General features: G+C 54.1%; 1 protein-coding gene across 2 annotated transcripts in view; it reads right to left on the bottom strand.

Annotated features, from left to right (window-relative positions):
- ABCA3 (ATP binding cassette subfamily A member 3) overlaps positions 1–9,840 on the bottom strand; it is a 31,919-nt gene extending 22,079 nt beyond the window's left edge. The window contains exons 1-5 of one of the 2 annotated variants that reach the window (XM_066560542.1): positions 9,774–9,840; positions 4,811–4,895; positions 1,740–2,004; positions 987–1,114; positions 740–905 (exon numbers count right to left, since the gene is read on the bottom strand). In XM_066560542.1, coding sequence (XP_066416639.1) covers positions 740–905; positions 987–1,114; positions 1,740–2,004; positions 4,811–4,864 — 613 coding nt within the window. In that variant the 5' untranslated portion in view covers positions 4,865–4,895; positions 9,774–9,840. Of the gene's footprint in view, positions 1–739; positions 906–986; positions 1,115–1,739; positions 2,145–4,810; positions 4,896–9,773 lie in introns of those variants that run through there. The other variant, XM_066560541.1, reaches the window with a different exon arrangement.
- Between the last annotated feature and the right edge of the window lie 6,553 nt (positions 9,841–16,393).

Genomic DNA, 16,393 nt, shown 5'->3' with positions numbered 1-16,393 from the left:
TCAAGTACTTAAACAGTACAATAAACACGGGGCAGTTTGGATAGTGATATAAAATTTCCATTAAAATTGAAATGGGAAAAAAATTAAATTTTAAAATGGTTCATGCACATTAAAATTTATTCTTATCCAACCCTGCTCAGCAGAGGTGCCCAGAGGCCAAGCAGTGCCCATGAAGTCACACAATAAAATTTAAATAACGGATAGCTATAATATAACAAATATAAGAAAATTGTAAATATATTCCAATTACATCTAAGTAATTAATAATAATTCAACAAAATAAAGACATATTAATATATAAATAATAATTATTTATAATTAATATATAAATAAATATTAAGAAGCTCTATAGTAAATCATCAATTAATATTTAAATATTAATTTAAAATCGTGTCATTATTGGATGAATTGTTTATATATGCACAAAACTGAATATAAACATCTATAGAAAAGCATAACCATTTAACTATTTATATATTCATAAAGATTTATATGTAAATTTTAACATTTCAATATATAAAAATATTTAATTGCTTGTATATATAAAATAAATATATGCTTAAAACAAACAAATATTTAATTGTTCGCCTTATACAGATATAAATTTAATGCTGGTATAAATATAAATCACTACTTCATTATAATTAACTGAATTTAATAATTTCTTTTAGATGAACCTATTTCTTAAAAAGCTCCATGTGCTGTAGGAAGGTGACCCCACGTGCTGGGCCGTGCTCACCTGGTGTGCCCCCATCAGCAAACTTGGCCTCGCGGGGCCCGGGCAGCTGGAAGAGCGGGAAGAGGTAACTGGTGTGCCAGTCCCGGTCCAGGTTGGGGTTCAGCCCCGTCTGCTCGCTCCGCGGGGCGTTCCTCGGGCTGTACTTGAAGCGCAGCTCATACTCCACCTGCAGGGAGGGTCGGAGGTGGGTGGGACAGAGGCGGGTGACACCCAGCTGGGGGATGCTGTCCCACCTTCCCTGGCTCACCTGGAGGGGCAGCGGGGCCGAGCTGTGCGGGAAGCGGTGCCGGAACACGACGGCGGCCAGGACGCTGCCCGAGCGGTTGTCCAGCCTGACGTACTCCTCAAAGTCCCGCTCCGAGGGGAAGCCCTGAGCTGTGGGGCAGAAACAGGAGATGCAGGGACAGGGCACAGCAAGGCACCATGCACTGCTGCTCAGCCACCCCCAGGAGCATCGCTGGGTCCAGGACAGGAGGGATGTGCCGTGCCTGCTGTCAAACACGAGGGAGTCACACAGGATGCTGCCCTGTATCCTGGGCATGAAGACATTCCTCCTCCTTGAGAGCAGGAGTCAGCTTTCCCACAGAAAATTCTAACAGATTGGAACACCGAGTGCTAAAATTTTCTGTGCCAAAAGATTTCCAAAAATACTCTTTCACAGGGAAGTGCTGCCACCTTCTTTAACTGTTTTAGGGTGATATTTTTCAAGACGGAAACTGCAATAAAACGAGACTAAAAAGCAACCCCAAATCCTGTCATTTTACTGAAAAAAAACCAAAACCCATCAAACGGTAGCCTTGAAGTTCAGCAAAAAATGGTGTTCCAGGAGCATGAGGATTCAGAATCAGTCACAGAATGGTTTGGGCTGGAAGGGACATGAAAGACCATCCAGTTCCAGGACCCTGCCATGGGCAGGGACACCTTCCACTGGACTAGGCTGCCCAGAGTACAGACTCACACCAATTTCTGGGGTGGAAGGAGCAGCCCCAGCCCTGCTCACCTCTGATGTTGATGGGCAGAGCTCTCTCCACCGCCTCGGCGATGCTCCGGACAGCGCTGCTGTTGGAGGGGACATAGGCCAGCTCCCAGGGGTTGCTGGCATGCTGGGAGGAGAAGAAGCTGGGCAGGTCATGCACAGACTGGCTGGGGTAGAGGGTGGCGTTGGGGTGGCTGACGGAGTGCACGCGGTGCCGCAGCGCGATCAGGATGGCGGCGAAGAGCAGCGGCAGGCACACCTCGATCAGTGTCACCAGGATCTGCCTCTTCTGCAGGCCAGGGGAAAGAGACAAACTTGGGGCAAGGATATAAAATACATTATGTATCTGTATATACACAGACATCTAGACAGCTACCATCAGTGTGTATCTATACACAGATTACCTATAGTACACTCTCTCTCTCTCTCTCTCTCTCAAGAGATAAAAATGAAGATGCAAACACAGAAGCTGGATAAGACAGTCATGAGGTTCAGGGCATGAGAACACCAAGAGCAATAGTGTTCTTGCATTCCACAAGGTTTCACAACCTGGGTTTTTCCAGAGGCCAGGAATGACACTGTGCTGGTTCCCACATCCTTTAGGACTCTCCAGCCAAGGGATCCCCTACCCTAAACACTGCTCCAGCTCAAACCAGCCTCCACCAGAGCCTTCCTCACCACACCACTGGCCTGAATGACCCAGGCTTGTGCTTTGCTCCTTCCCTGTGCCCTGGGGCTCTGCCGTGCAGCAACACTGCTGGAACCAGTGCAACTTTTCCTGCTGGAGCTGAGTTGCTCCAGGCAGCTGGACACTGGATCTGCATCCCAGGATGGGGCCCAGCAGAGCCTCTGGCTACAGGAGGACTACGGCATGCCAAGCACACCCATGGGCATAATACCCAAGCCACTAATGCACTACACACAGTGGCTCTTTTTTTTTTCTTCTTCTTTTTTTTTTTTTTTTTTAATTGAGATTCAAGCAACTGGAGAATGAACTCCAGTGCTGCACTCTGGACCTTCATCCATCAATTCCCCCAGGGCTATCTCTCCTGCACAATGCCTCCTAGCCAGTAACACCCCCCACCAACACAGGCTCATTAGCATCCAACCCAGGTCAATTAGCATTTCAAACTGGTGTCCCAGGGGAACTGAGGTCATCAACTGCTCTAGTGGAAAGTGTCCCTGCCCATGGCAGAGCACCGGGATGGATGGTCCCTTCCAATCCAAACCATTCTGGGATTCTGTGATTTCCTCCTGCAAACCGAGCTGCCTTCACCCCAGGCCAGGCTCAAGAGCAGTACAGCACACTCAGCCTCAGCCACAGCAGTGACAGCTCAGAGATGTCCCTGCCCACAGGGGTTCATGACTGCTCAGAGCATGTGCCTGGAGCAGCAGCATTAACCTTTTCTGAGGCCTCTGGCTAATTTGGGCTTCACAAGACATGGGGATTTTGCATGCTCCCCCTTTGCCAGGCTGGAAAGAGGAGCACCAAGAGCTTAAGTCTCACAACTTTGCTGTCTCAGCAACTGGATATTACGCAGCAGCTAGTGGGCAGGCTCAGGTGGGCAGAGTCTCCAGTGGGGCAGGTAGGGAGCCCTAAGTGCATCCTGGGAAGGGAGACAGCCCTGCAGGAGCCAGGCTGAACAGGATCTTGGACAGTTTGTCAAGAGATGATAAGGGGACTACCATTACCCTGGCTCTCAGCACCCACTGTCAAAGCCCAAAACACCTCTTGGGGCTTCCCCTGGGAGGAAGAGTCTACTCCAGCCACAGCCAGCCCCAGCAGCATGGGCAGGAAGCAGAAGCTTCAGACAGGCAGGGGAAAAGGAGCTTTCCCAAAGCCACACTCATAAATGCAAACGCTGCAGATGTCTGATGGGTTTATAATGCAGCCCTGGCAGCCCAGCTGCCTCCCACTGATTTACTACAGCACTAAACCTCTCCCTGTCTCTTGGGCTGCCTTCAGAACAGCTCTGCCTCCCTGAACTTGCAGGCTCACACACATTCACCAGCTCTGCAGCAGAAGTCATTCAAGTCTCTATTACAGAGGTGCCAGGGATACTCATCCCTAATCACCACCTCTGCCTGGCCCAACTCTGGAGAGCCACTGTCCTCTCAGTGGGCTGGGGGTGACTTGGGAGCTGTTTCTTTATCAGGAACAGGACCTTTAGTTGTATCCTGGCACAGCAGACCTGAGTCAGCTTGAGGCCTTGGAAAACACGCTGAGATGTATCCCCACCCTGGAGCACAGCCAGAAAACAATGCTTTTCCCCTGCACAGGGGATGGGGGATGCTCCTGGCTGCAAATCAGCCCTGCTGCCAGTCCCTTTTGTCCCCTCAAAGCCCAGTTCCCTGTTCTGTGCCTGCTGGAAGGCCGGGTGCAGCCAGCACTTCCCTCTTCCTTTGGGTTATTTTTACAGCAACACTGTGCCGAGCTGCAGACGGGTAATTGAAAGCGTAAAGCCAGGCTGCAGCCATCCCTGCTCCCTCCTCTTCCCCCACACTCTGCCAGGGCTGCCTCTGGGTCCCAGTGGAGCCACAGAATCCACCCAGGAATACCTAAAGGGGCTGTGGCCTGGGCCAGCATCAGGCAGGACCTGCCAGCCCTGCAGTCCCCAAATCCCTCAGTACCACCCAGCTGCCATGGTGGGAGGTGGGCTGGCAGTGGGTGCCAGTGGTTTAATATTTTTAAGACCCCTAAAAGCTGCTCCTGAGAGTGGTAGAAAGCAATGAAGGAAAAGAACCCCAGGGCTCCAGTGGGTTTTGGAGGCACCGGGACTTCCAGAGGAGGTTGTGCAATGAGACAGCTCAGAAAACCCCACTGTCACACAGATGGGGCGTGGGTTACCCGGTCCCAGGAGAAGGGAGGGCAGTCTGGGGAGGCCAGGGACAAGGAAACTGAGTACAGAGCACAGCCCATAAGGTCACACAGCCCAGCACAAAACACACCACGTGCACAAATAACCCAGTTTTCCTCCTAGAGATGCCCTGAGTCCACAGGAGAGGTTTCCTGACAAAGCCAGAGGCTGGGCAAGCTCTGATGTACCCCCATTTAGCGGTGCCAGAAGCAGCCCCCGGGTGCAGTGCCAGCCTACCTGCAGGATGTAGTTCTTCCAGAGCAGCAGCCTGAACTGCCTGAGCAGAACCATCCTCCCATCAGAAGGGGCCCAGCGCAGGACCCTGCAGGAGAGAGAGGAGAGAGCTGTGAGTGCCAGCTGCTGGTGGAGCTGGGCAGCAGGAGGGCAGCATCCCACACCCCACACAGCCCAGGGCAGCTCTCTGCTCCCAGCCTGGAGCCACAGCAGCTGGTGTCACCCCAAAAATAACCATTGTGCTCCCTCTCCTAAGAGTAAGTGCCCCTGGTTTCTGGCATGGCTGTTCCCAGAGATGGAAGCTGCTGTTTCAGTACCAACCCTGGGTCCTTCCCAGCAGCAGGCAGCAACAGCCTTCCTCAAACTGCAGGAGCACAGGGTTACAGAACCACAAACACCGGCCCCAGGAAGGCCGTCAAACTCCCGGCAGCCTATTATTTTGGGATGGGTGGAGATTCCAAGCTGTGCCTCCACCTCCTGCTGTGTGAGGAGTTGGTTCTGCAACACTGGGTGCTTTCCCAGCAGAAACTCTGCTGCGAGAGGCAAGGATGAGAAAAGGGCAAGGGAAGCACAAGAGAAGGTCAGTGCTCGAGAATGATCCCCCGCTGCCTCCTCCCCCTCTCGGGAAGCATCCGCCATCCCTTCAAGTTGTTTGTGTCTCCATTTGCAGTGGCATTTCCTGATGGAGCACTGCTATCCCACCAGGACGCTGGCTGGGATTTTGGGCTTGCAGAGCAGCACGGAGAAGGAAGGGGCAGCCCTGGCACCAGCAGAGGCTCCTGCCCGCACTGCCGGACTCTGGGCAGCCCCCACCGAGCAGTGCCAGCCTCTGAGCATGGCAAACCCTGACAGGACCACAGTGGGCAGCTGTGGGGTCAGCTCTGAGCCAGTGCTCCAAAGCCTGGCAGCACTGAAAGTGCCATGGGGACACAGACGGGCACAGAACCCACGAGCAACGCCCTGGCAGGTGCCCCACAGCACGTTCTCCAGCCCTGGTTGGGATGGTATCAGCTCCCTGGATGTAGCTGGCACCCAGAAAGCTGAGCAGGGGTTTCAGGGTGCCCCAGTGAGAGGAGGGAGGTTGCTGACCCACCCTGCCAACCTCGGCTCCCGGGCAGGTGAACACACACAGCGAGCACAGCTCCAGTGGCAACAGAGCTGCAGCAACAGCAACCCGAGACATGCAGGGCACAGCAGCAACACCCACCTGCCTCACCTGCTCTCTGCCACCAGCTCCTTGAGCTCTGCAGGAGCCTTCTCCGGCCTTGGCACACACCTTCCAGCCCCAACCCTAAACCCAGGAGCCTCCTCCTGCCCTGGCACACATCTTCCCAGGCTCAACCCTAAACCAGGAGCCTTCTCCTAGCTTTACAAGCACCTTCCCAGCCCCAATGCTAAACTCAGATGTGTTCTCAGAGCACAAAAAACCCACCAGCTCTTTGCCACTCCATGCACAGAAGATAGATTCCCACAACAGCAGGGACATCTGTGTTCAAGGATCTTTCTCTAGGCAGGAAAATGCAGAAATCTTATGCTTCAGCCCCATGAAGTCCACCAGAACCCCGCCCAGAGCAAGCAGGAAAGGAATAGCAATGGGGACTTGACAAAGGCACCTTCAAGCACCTCACAAAGTGCCTTGTCTCCAGCTGACCTCTGGTCCACATGTGGCCAGGCTGTGCCCCAGGATCCCTTAGCAGCTCCCCAGGCCCACACACACCCACCCCACACAGCAGCATCTGAAGTGCCCCAGATAAGCCCCCCCACCCCCAAGCAGAAACCTTTGTTCTGCACCCCCTTGAGGGAATCCAGAGCAAACCAAGGGAATCCAAGTCGTGGCTCACTTTAAAGGACGAATGCTGCAGACCAGGCAGGAGCAGCTGCCGCCCTTGCAGAGATCCCAAATCCTGCTCGTCCCGCCGCACCCTCCAACTCAAGCTGCCCCCCCGACTGCCCCCAGCTGCTGCTGAGAAAATGTCAAGCAGCTCTTGGGTAATACAAACACTGTACAAAGACTGAAAACTGCATTATTGCCAATAAATATTTTCCAAGTTTTTAAGTGTTCCAAGAAAACTCGTTCTGGACCTTTCGCTTGCTGGAGATGAGAGGAGGAAGAAGCTAAGCTACAAAAGTTCTTACTGGATTTGGGAGCAAAAATGGTTTTCCAGGCTCTAGTATCCAAAGCACGATTTTTTTTTTGCAACCCAAAAGAGAAAACTTGTTTTAGGAGGTGCTGCCTGGATCAGCCCTGAGATGTCCATGATCAGAGGACAGGACAGGTCCCAGGTCCATGTCTGGGCCCATCTTCGGCAGTTAGGGAGGGCTGAGTGCCACAGGTGGATGATGACCTTGGAGGCAACAAGGTGCCTTGCTGGGCAGCACATTGGGCTGTCCCTGCCAGAGATGCTCCTGCCTGACCTCAAGCACTACAAGATAAGACTGAATTTCCCACCAAGAGGCAGGGCCAAAGATCTGGGAGGAGAGAGAGGCGACCACCACCAGCTTCAGGGAGAGCAACCCAGCTCCTCTCCCTGCTGAGGAGTTCCTCCCTTCCCAGTTTCTCCCTTCCTCCTCCCTGGAGGAAGGGTCTCCTGAACACATGAGTGTGGACACACCCTCACCATCCTCAGGAAGGTCAGGGAGGAAGGAGACACTCCTGCCTGTCCACAGCCTGCATGAGTGGATACAAGACTGGTCCTCACCACCTGGTCCCCACCAGCCCCTGCCGCAGTACCAAGCTGTACCGGGTAACGTGGTGGCACCAGCTGCCAGCCTGGACCACAGCTGTTCTGCCAGTGGATTTAGATGAGGACAGGCTGAGCATTGGCAGCGATCAAGGCCACAGCATCCCACCTCCTGACCCACTTCCACACCGCCTCGTTGCTGGGAGGTAGCTGTGCCCAGCCACCGCCTCAGCGGAAAGGGCCGAGCAAAGGCCATGTGCTCCTGGGAGCCTGCAGTTATTTTAGAGCACACACCACATTTCTGCTCTTCTGATGTCCCGTTCCCATAGAAACCAGCCCTGCAAATGGCAGATGTTGCCTTTTTTAATATAAACCCGGTGTTTCTTCCTGCTGGTTGACAGAGACACCGTGTCACCCCTACAAGATGAGCTGCCAGGTGCCTGCCCCTCCGCAGCTATGCCCGGGGTGGTGGCATCACACACCTGGCCAGGGCTGTCAGTCTCTGGGTACTTTCCACACTGTTACTGGAGCAGGAAATTCCTCTCTGCTCCCCACAGTGTCTGTGTTGGAAATTATTCAGCCATAGCAGGGCAAGGACTTTTTATGGCCACTGTTTACAGGAAGAGTGAGTGATTTCCAAGGCGGGTGCATCTAGAGAGTCCCAGGTCCTGCAAAGAGCAATCAGGGCCAGCAGCCACCAGACCAGCCATAAGTGTTCAGTAACACACAGCTCTCACTGCTCGGCTGTCTTCACCTTCTCAGTGTTCACAGAGTTCTGGGAGTCACAGCAGAGTGAGACCATAAAAACCTCACCTTGGTTGTGAAAACAGTAATAAAACTTTCTAAGAGGCTGTAAGGCTGGTGGGGTGTTGGGTGCAGCAGGGATCAGTGACCTCACAGCCCTCTACAAACCCAACACCAAGTGTCCGACACATAAGATATGTGAGTCTGGGTTTGACCCAGACAGGAACTTCAGGCCTTGAAATAAAGAAGAAAGCTGAGGCTAGATCCTGTTTGCAGAATGAGAGATTGGCTTGTGCCCAGCTGCTGCCCTGCAATGGGAGTGGGTCCGTGGGCATAGGGAGCCTGATGGGCTCCATGGTTGCGTCTGTAACGGCCTTTGTGCTGGGGCAGCAGCAGGAGAGAGGGGAGGAAACTGCTGCAAGAGCTGGTCATCCCCTTTGCCTTAAAAACATCACTGCTTTGCCCAGTGAGTTTGCAGTTGCTCATAAAAAGACAAACTCTGCAAACTCACTGGCCTCATGAATTTAGCAAGAACAAGGGCTGGAGCCCAACACAGGGGTTTCTCATGGACCCTTGTACAGCCCTGCTCCTGCCCTGCAGTTCTCAGTGGCTGGGCAGGACAGGCCACCTGGGCAGCTGTGAGCAGAGGATAGGGAGATCCCTTCTGCTTCTACTTGGTTTTGAACATTTCCAGGGATGGGGACTCCACCACACTCCTGGGCAGCCTGTTCCAGTGTCTGACCACCCTTTCCGTGAAAAAATTTTCCCAATATCCAACCTAAACTTGCCGTGGCACAACCTGAAGCTGTTCTCTCTTGTTCCATCACTTGTTCCCATGGAGCAGAGTCCGACCCCCACTGCGGCTGCATTCTCCCGTCAGGGAGTTGTGGACTGAGAAGGTCTCTCCTGAGCCTCCTTTTCTTCAGGCTGAGCCCTCCCAGTTGCTCCTCATTAGACTTGTGCTCCAGACCCTTCCCCAGATCCGTTTCCTTCCCCCGACACGCTCCAGCCCATCAAGGTCTGTCTTGGCATGAGAGACTTTCTCATTCCGAGCCAGGGCCCGGGGCGCAGAGGGGCCGGCAGATGCCCACTCGGTCCCCGCAGCCCCGTGTCCGTTCTCGGCAGGGAGGGGCGGCCCGGACTCCCCCGGGATGCCGGCGGGTCCCAGCCAGGCGCATCCCCCGAGCGCGGCCGAGCATCCCCGCGTGGCGCCGCCTCCATCCCGCGCCTCCATCCGCCGCAGCCTACGGGGGACGCGACCCTTGCGGGCCCGCGCAGGAGCCGCCGCCGGCATGGAGCCCGAGCGGCGCCGGAGCGCGGAGGCGGCAGCGGGAGGAGCCGGCCAAGGGCCCCGGAGCTGCCGCAGCTCCGGGCGGGGCCGCCCCAACGAGCGGATAAGAGGCCGCGGCCCCACGCATCCCCCGTCCGGCCCGACCCCCCCGCTACTGCAAGCATCACCCCCGATGCTCATCACCCCCCGGCGCCCACCATCCCCCGTGCCGGCGCCGGTTCCGGCACCCATCGCCCCCCCGCTCACTCACCGGGCCGGGCGGCTCCGGCTGCGGCTCCGGCTCCGGCTCCGGCTCCGTGCGGCCCCGCCCGCGCCCGCCGCGGGACCGCGGCACCGCGCACGCGCCGGGGGCGGGACCCGAGTGGGGCGGGACCGTGGGAGGGTGAGGAAGAGAGAGAGAGAGTGTGTGTATGTGTGCGTGTGTGTGTGTATGTATGTATGTATGTATGTATGTATGTATGTATGTGTATGTGTATGTGTATGTGTGCGCGCACCCATCCAGTGTGAGTACACACCTGGGCGTTCCACAGCTGTGTGCAAATGCACTGGGCATTGCCCGTGTGCCAGGTGTGGGACACAACACAAATTCACATGTGCCCACTTAGACATTCGAGTGTGTGCAGGGCTCTGTGTCTGTGTGTGTGTAGGGCTCTGTGTGTGTGTGTGTGTGTGTGTGTGTGTGTGTGTGTAGGGCTCTGTGTGTGTGTGCGTGTAGGGCTCTGTGTGTGTGTGCGTGTAGGTGCTGTGTGTGTGCAAGTGGCCGCACGTGTACGTGACAGGAGCTCTCACACTGTGGGGGGCAGTGGCTGTGAGCAGCCATGGTGGTTCCGGGTGCGGGGTCAGTCCATCCCTCCATGGGCATGGTCAGTCTGCCGTGTCCATCTGTCCACCCACGCCGCTCCCGAGCAGCAGCACTCCACACCGGGCCCTGCCCTGGTGCCCTGGTTTTTGGAAGCGGGTGCCAGCTCCGTGCGTGGGAATGCGGCACTGCCGGGCCACTCTAGGGGGCAGGTAGAGTGTTCCCGATAAGGATCAGAGTGCCGGCGCTGGAGTGTGCTCACAGTGTATGGCTGCCCTGCCCGTCCTGCCCGCTGGCTGCCAAGTTGAGAGGAGAAGGTGCTGCTGGTGCTGAGAGCACCAAAGTGGGGAAAGTTTGCACAGTGTGGGCAGAGGGAGGAGGAAGAGAAGGGTGGGGAAAGGGGACTGCGGTGGGGACAAGGACAGCCATGGCTTGAGGCAGCTCTACTGAACAAGGGACATGGGGTAGCTTGGGTGCTGTGACTGCTGGGGGGGTTTGGGGGTGCCCCAGTGAACCCAACCCGCCCCAGGCTATGACAGGCAGGAAGCAGAGCAGCCCCCAGCCACTGCCTTTTTCCAAATGATAAAGAGAAGAAATTCAGACATCAGAACACACTGCTGAAAGAAGTGTGGAGTCCCTGGAAGTGTTCAAAAATCATGTAGATGTGGCACTTCGGGACATGTTTTAGTGGTGGCCTTGGCAGTGCTGGAGGAACAGGTAGACTTGAGCTTAGAGAGCTTTTTCAACCTAAATGATTCTGTAATTCTATGATTCTATATTTTTGGGGGACTCCATGTAGCTGAATGCCACAGTGATGGCTTTGAGTATGACTGCTTTGGAAAACTGTGTTCCTCTCTGATCTTGGAGATTTGTAGCCACTTTCTGGACCCTGGCTAGCCCTTGGGAGAGGAGGAAATGTATTGAGAACCAGGGCAAGGGTGAAGGTGTCTGGGTATGGGAGCAGGAATCAGCAGCATTGTTGTTAAGATGAGGCCAAACAGAGAGTGGCGCTTGTGACTGCACTGCCAGGGCCCCCTGAGCTGGGACACCCCACTCTCCACCTTGGTGCCTTTGATCTTGGCCATGGCCAAAGCTGAATTTTGGCTCCCCAGGGCACCTGGAGCATGTCACAGCTGTGAGTGTGGCCCCAGATGGGGTGCTTGCAGTTGAAGTTCTGACTGTCTGGCCTGTACCCAGATACCATCTCCTGCTGGGCTGCACTGGGAGAGACCTGGACCCAGTGCCCATCTTCAGAGCTGCAGCTGGGAGCCCTGTTCCTGCCCTCCCCCAGCTGGTTCCACAGACACCAGAGGAACTGAAGCTGTCTCCATGGGTGACTGAGCAGCCACCAGACCCCAGCAAAGCTTCCCTGCTCACACTCACGTCCTTAGCAGCACACAGCAAAATTCATTACAGTGCTCAGAGGCAGGAAGGAGCTGCCTGGCTCAGAGTCATTATCCCTCAGCAGACCTACAAGAGTGTTTTGAGATGATGCAGGCTGGCCAGGCGTGGCCATGGCACGTGCCTTCCCTCCAAGCATGGCCTGGCTGAGGGCTCGTCCTCTCCCTGTTTGCTTTCCCTCATCATGTGTCACCCTTCTGCATGGCATCCTGCTGGTGGCCACCTCAGGAACGGTGTGGTCTTGCCCAGCATCTTTGTCATCACGAGGCCACTGGCCCTGTCTCAGGTGAGGCCAGCAGCAAGCTGAGTAGTCACAGGTAACTGTGGGCCTGGAGAGGATCTGGGACAGTCATTGCCTGCGGCAACATGCTGGAGCCTCATGCCAGCCCGGGCTGAGCCACCTGTCCACACCCCTGCTCAAGCCTGGGTTTGATCCTCCCCAGCTGCCCGAGTTCTCCCCGTGACCTTCTCTGTTGCCTCATGCAGTGCCTCTCACTGCCTGCCTTTGAAGGAAGCTGAGCCATTAGATCAAAACAAAAATCTTGCCAAAGAAAGTATTTACAGGCTCCTCATGGTGCCTAGAACAGAAGACAGGAGATGTTGCAATGAGGTGTAGTGGCATTGCAGTGACTCAGCTCATACCCAAGGCTGGGAGTGTGCGGGAGACTCAGCAGGAACATGGGAGAAACCCAGAAAAAGGCAGGATCAGGCAGAGAGGAGGCATCAGGGACAGCAGGGATTATACAGTGGGCAAGCACTTGCCTGGGGGATGTCCCTGTCTGACCTCTCACATGAGCCCCTGGAAGGAAGAACCAACCCCTGTGCCAAACTTGTCAACCCTGCTCCTGCTGCTGGCACCTGTGTCCCTGAGATCATGGCTCAAGCTGTTCTCCACCACCTTTCCTTGTTGGCTGTTATCACCCCCATCTCCCATGGTGTTATTCCCAAGGGGCAGCCACAGGGGCCATCCTGTCAGCAGCAGTGAGGACATCCATCCTGCTGTTTCAGACCATCTGGGTTCAGAAAACCCCAGCCCTGCTCACCCCACACATGTTTCAGGGTTTAATCTGTGTTAAAGGTGCTGGCTGGCTCATGAAACCATCTTATCTCTGTGCATCAAGGACATCAAGGACCTTCCCTTCCCCGTCAAAACAACACCCAAAATGCAGGACAGGTTGGGGCGAGGGCATGTGCCAGTGAGTCCCCGGGGCAGTCGTCCCAGGCTGGGCCTGGCACACGGTGCTCTGGCCCCTCATCTCTCAGCCAGTAGCCAAATGCAGATGTTGGGAAGAAGAACTTGGTTAAGTAATTCCTCTTTCAGTTTCTCTGCTATCCCCATGGCCCTGCTACCCTGGGGAGTATCCAGGCAAGAGATTCACTACCACTGTCCTTATGTGACCCCATCTGCATTGCTCCTTGCTCTCCATCCCAGCCTCCTGCTGCTCCCTGTGAGGGAGGATGGAGTGTGAGCAGGACACACACCCCATGATGCCCAGTGGCACCTTCCTGCAGAGCAGCTGGTGGCTCAGGGACATGCAAGGGCTTCCCTGGGCACATCCCAGGAGTTGTGGTGCAGGGACAGACACACTGACTTCTGTTGAGAGCCTTTTCCATCTTGTCCTCATTTCTTCCCATCCTTAACTTTGCTGCAGTGCTGCACGGTGCTGCCCTGAGACTGGAGTGCCATTGCCCAGGAGTAAAATGCCAGGATGGTGGTTCCAGTTAAAGAGGGTGAGTGGATCCAACACCTTCTCTTGGTCCCCCCACACTTGCCAAGGACAAGATGTCTTGGGCTTCTTTTCCCTAGGGTGGGGCCCCCATTCCCTTTCACCACAAGGCATGCCAGCTTGCAGCCCCCCAGTCTTGGCTGCCAGGTTGGAGTCTCTTGGTGTATCGTTTTGCCCTTTAAGTGCTGAGAAGATGCACAGTGAAACAAGACTCCCCTTGGAGTGCTCAGACACAGGAAAATCTCCATGGGCTGGGAAGGATGACACAGGTGGAGGCTTTCCAGAATACCTACTGCTCTTCCCAATCCCTCTTCTCCTCAAGTGTGATTTCCCTGCCTCTGCAGAGAGCTGGCACAGTCTCTACCCACATCAGCCTCCAGCAAAGTGTCCCCAGGGTGTCCCTGTGTTCCTGCTGGGGGTTACAGAGCTCCAGGTCTTTGACAGACCCTGGAGCACCACCAGCACGGAGGAGACATGGCTGGGAATTTCAGCAACCATTGCTCCTCTGTGCCTGGGTGAGCCTCCCGCTGTGGTGGGAGCTGGAGAGGCAGCATGGCCTGGGACACATGGGCAGGCTCTGCCTGCACTGCCCAAAGGCAGCCTGCTTGTCCCTTCAGCCCAGAGAGGCAGCTGGTGTCCCCAGGGCCACTTCCCACAGGCGTGCCAACAGCCAAGACCTCTTAAAGCTGCCGGATTGGACCTGGCAATTTGGAGCTGAAAGGGTTCTAAGGCCTCTCCCAGCACTCTAGCATGGCTTCTCAAGAGGCAGCACTTTAGGATCCAAGAGGTGTGTAAATGAAAAGGAACAGCCTCATTTCATTAAGAGGTTGAAGAACTGGCAGCTTTGGGCATTCTGTCAAGCTCAAAGATCTCTGCCAGCACCTAAATCCGATAAGTCATGTGTTTGGGCTGCTGGCAGCGTGCTGGGAAGCCAAGGGTGAGATAAGGGAGACATAACTGAACTGGCACCAAGGAAACTCCTGCAGGGGGGAGACAGGGATCTTTCTGTTGCCACCCTAGCTGTCTACACTTTCCCAGGGGCTACAGCAGCAGACTTGCAGTTGCACTCAATGATACTTGTGGGTCCCTTTCTACTCAGGATATTCTGTGACTCTGTCACACCATCCTCAACATAAAAAGACCACAGGAAGACAGGTCTTCTCCTAAAAATTTATACTTTTTCCTCTCCCGAGAGCAAGGGAGAGTTAAAAATTCACCTGACCCACTGCTTTCAAGGAAGCTGGAACAGGGCAGGCAGTGCTGCAGGTTGCTGAGTATGGGGGTGGAATTTCAGCTTACAGATAAACCAGAGAAACTTGGGGGATAGAGGGAGCATCTCCATGAGAGATGAACTCTGGCTAAAGGAGAACAAAAGTGTGGTGCAAACCCTTGAAATGAAACCCTGGGAGGGGTTTTAAATGATAGTAATGGGTGAGATGGGTGGGCAGTGCAACAGGGAATCATCCAGAGGTAAATCCTTCCCCATGAGGGTGGTGAGGTCCTGGCACCTCACCTGAGGACTTAAGAGCTGAAAGGTTCAAAGAACCAAAGCTTGACCTCAAGATCTGCTCTGTCCTGCTCTCCAAAGGCTCTCCAGGAGCCAGAGCCCTCTGCAGCCCAAAGTCCAGACTGGTTTTCAATGCCCGAGGTAGGAAAGAGGGAGCAAATTCCTGCTGAGACCAGGCAAAAGGTGCAATGCTGCAGACACAATCCCCTATGGAGTGACTGCAGGCACCCAGATTGCCCTGTTGATGTAAATTGCCAGTTATGAAATGGAGAAATTAGTTAATTTTTTCCCTTTTCATCTATTTATTATGGGTTTCTTTTTTATTGCTAATTATTACTTTCAATACAGCACTAAGTAGGATGGAGGATTCTCTTCTCTGATGCTGGCTTGGTGGCTCTTGAAATAAATCTGAAAGAATTGCCTTTTCCCACTATTTTCTGTCTGCCTTTCCCCATCACTCTGTTTTCTCAGTTTTTCTTGTGTTTTTGGGGGTCTGACATTTAAAGCACCCTATATTTCTGTTTATTGTATGGATTCTTCTCTCCCCAAATTGAATGTATTCAGGTCGTGATCACTGTTCCCTAGGCAACCACCAATGAAATTATAGAATGATCAAGAATTAACTGCTGAAGTTTAAAAATTAAAATGGTAATTGGAAGACTTCATAAATCTGCTGAACTAAGGCATTCCCACCTGATCCACTGGTTACTATGGAGGGCCTGGGGACAATGATCTTGGTTCAGGAATTAGGGAAAACAAAACACCACCCACCAGCCTGTAAAGGTAAATTCAAACAAATCTGATAAAGGGCTGCTTCCTTTCTGTCAAAATTCTGAGGGGATGCTTCGGTTAATAAAGGAATTGAGGCTGTACCTAGATGGGATGTGGGAAGAGCTGGAACTGAAGTGGTTTTGCAGGAGGCTGACAGTGGAGGTGAGGCAATTCAATGTTCTGCTGCTGCTTGCAATGCCAGAGGAAACAAGAGTGATTGTGGAGTGCAGTGACCTGATGGCCATGGTGGCAGGAATGGAAGAAACCCTCCAGCCTGCCCTGTCGCTCCTGACAGTGTCCAGGCGCTTCAAAAAAATCCCAGCAACCAGCTGCAGAAACCAATTCAAGCACATGCCAAGCTTCCCAGAGTCATTGGCAGAGTTCTGGCTTTGCTGGGAATTTTGTGTGCTTAGTGAATATTAGGAACACACCCTGGTGTTTGGAGCGATTGAGAAGGGGTGGCCAGCCTGTGGCAGAATGAGGTCTGTGCAGGACATCCTACCTGGAGATGCTTTTTCCAAGCCCTGCATACAGCCCCATGGTGGGCTCAGTCAGAGGGTTCATATCCTGCAGTTTTTTTTATGCTGCCTTACACCACTCCTCCACCTTCCACCATCAGCATATGGAGCGCATTCCTGCTTCACACTAAACTTTTGTGGGAGCAG

This window comes from Molothrus aeneus, chromosome 16, assembly GCF_037042795.1.
Source record: "Molothrus aeneus isolate 106 chromosome 16, BPBGC_Maene_1.0, whole genome shotgun sequence".
Classification (NCBI taxonomy): Eukaryota; Metazoa; Chordata; class Aves; order Passeriformes; family Icteridae; genus Molothrus; species Molothrus aeneus.
This window is presented reverse-complemented; position numbering and strand designations above follow the sequence as displayed.